The sequence below is a fragment of the Arachis ipaensis genome, chromosome B10 (assembly GCF_000816755.2).
Source record: "Arachis ipaensis cultivar K30076 chromosome B10, Araip1.1, whole genome shotgun sequence".
Classification (NCBI taxonomy): Eukaryota; Viridiplantae; Streptophyta; class Magnoliopsida; order Fabales; family Fabaceae; genus Arachis; species Arachis ipaensis.
The window spans coordinates 4,033,392-4,034,115 of NC_029794.2; the positions used below are offsets into that span (position 1 = coordinate 4,033,392).

General features: G+C 37.4%; 1 protein-coding gene across 1 annotated transcript in view; it reads right to left on the reverse strand.

The window, feature by feature from the left end:
• The window catches only part of LOC107619967 (serine/threonine-protein kinase-like protein ACR4), a 1,692-nt gene extending 1,044 nt beyond the window's left edge, over positions 1 to 648 (reverse strand). The window contains exon 1 of the mRNA XM_021114071.1: positions 3 to 648. Within this exon, the coding sequence (XP_020969730.1) occupies positions 3 to 376 (374 nt within the window). The 5' untranslated portion in view covers positions 377 to 648. The remainder of the gene's footprint in view (positions 1 to 2) is intronic.

Consider the following 724-nt stretch of genomic DNA (forward strand, 5'->3'; position numbering starts at 1 on the left):
ATCCTATGATTGGAACAACGTTGGGGTGTTGTGCCAATGAGAGCCACTTCAACACAGATGAGAATCCAAAGCCTGCATTGCTCAAAACAAGAAAAGGGTGGATCCTCTTCACAGCTACAACCTCTGCATTCGATAGCGTTGCGGCGTAAACTGTTCCTAGGCGACCCTGGCCAACAATTCTCCTATGGTTGAAGCCATCAGTGGCAGCATCAAGTTCCATTAAAGGGTATGCACGAGCACAAAATTTTACCGGAAGTGTTTCCTCGGATTCAACCGGCTTTTTCTTGCATGCAAGAAACAGAACAACACCAAGAACTATAAGAGATATGGATAGAGCCACCATGACTAAATCATAAGCAATCTTGGCATGGTCCATTTCTAGTTTCGGTCCTTCTTTTCTCTTTTCAATTGCTTGCAGGAAGTGAATTGGAATTTGGAGGGTAGTTTGTCAAACTTATAAATGTGATTTAATATAATTGGATGAGAGATTTTATCAAACAGTTGGAGGGTATGTTTAAACTTTGGAGGAGAAAAAAGAGAGCATAAGTTTGACAAAAAGAGATTTAGTATTTGCCTATTTGGTGAGATTAGTTGTGTTAGTTCAATGTTGGAGCCATGCCACTGTTTTTATATACGTGACATACTGAAATTTAAATATTATGCTAGAAAGACAATAATTTAAAATTATACATTTATTATATCTAATGTTAATTAGTTATTTTAG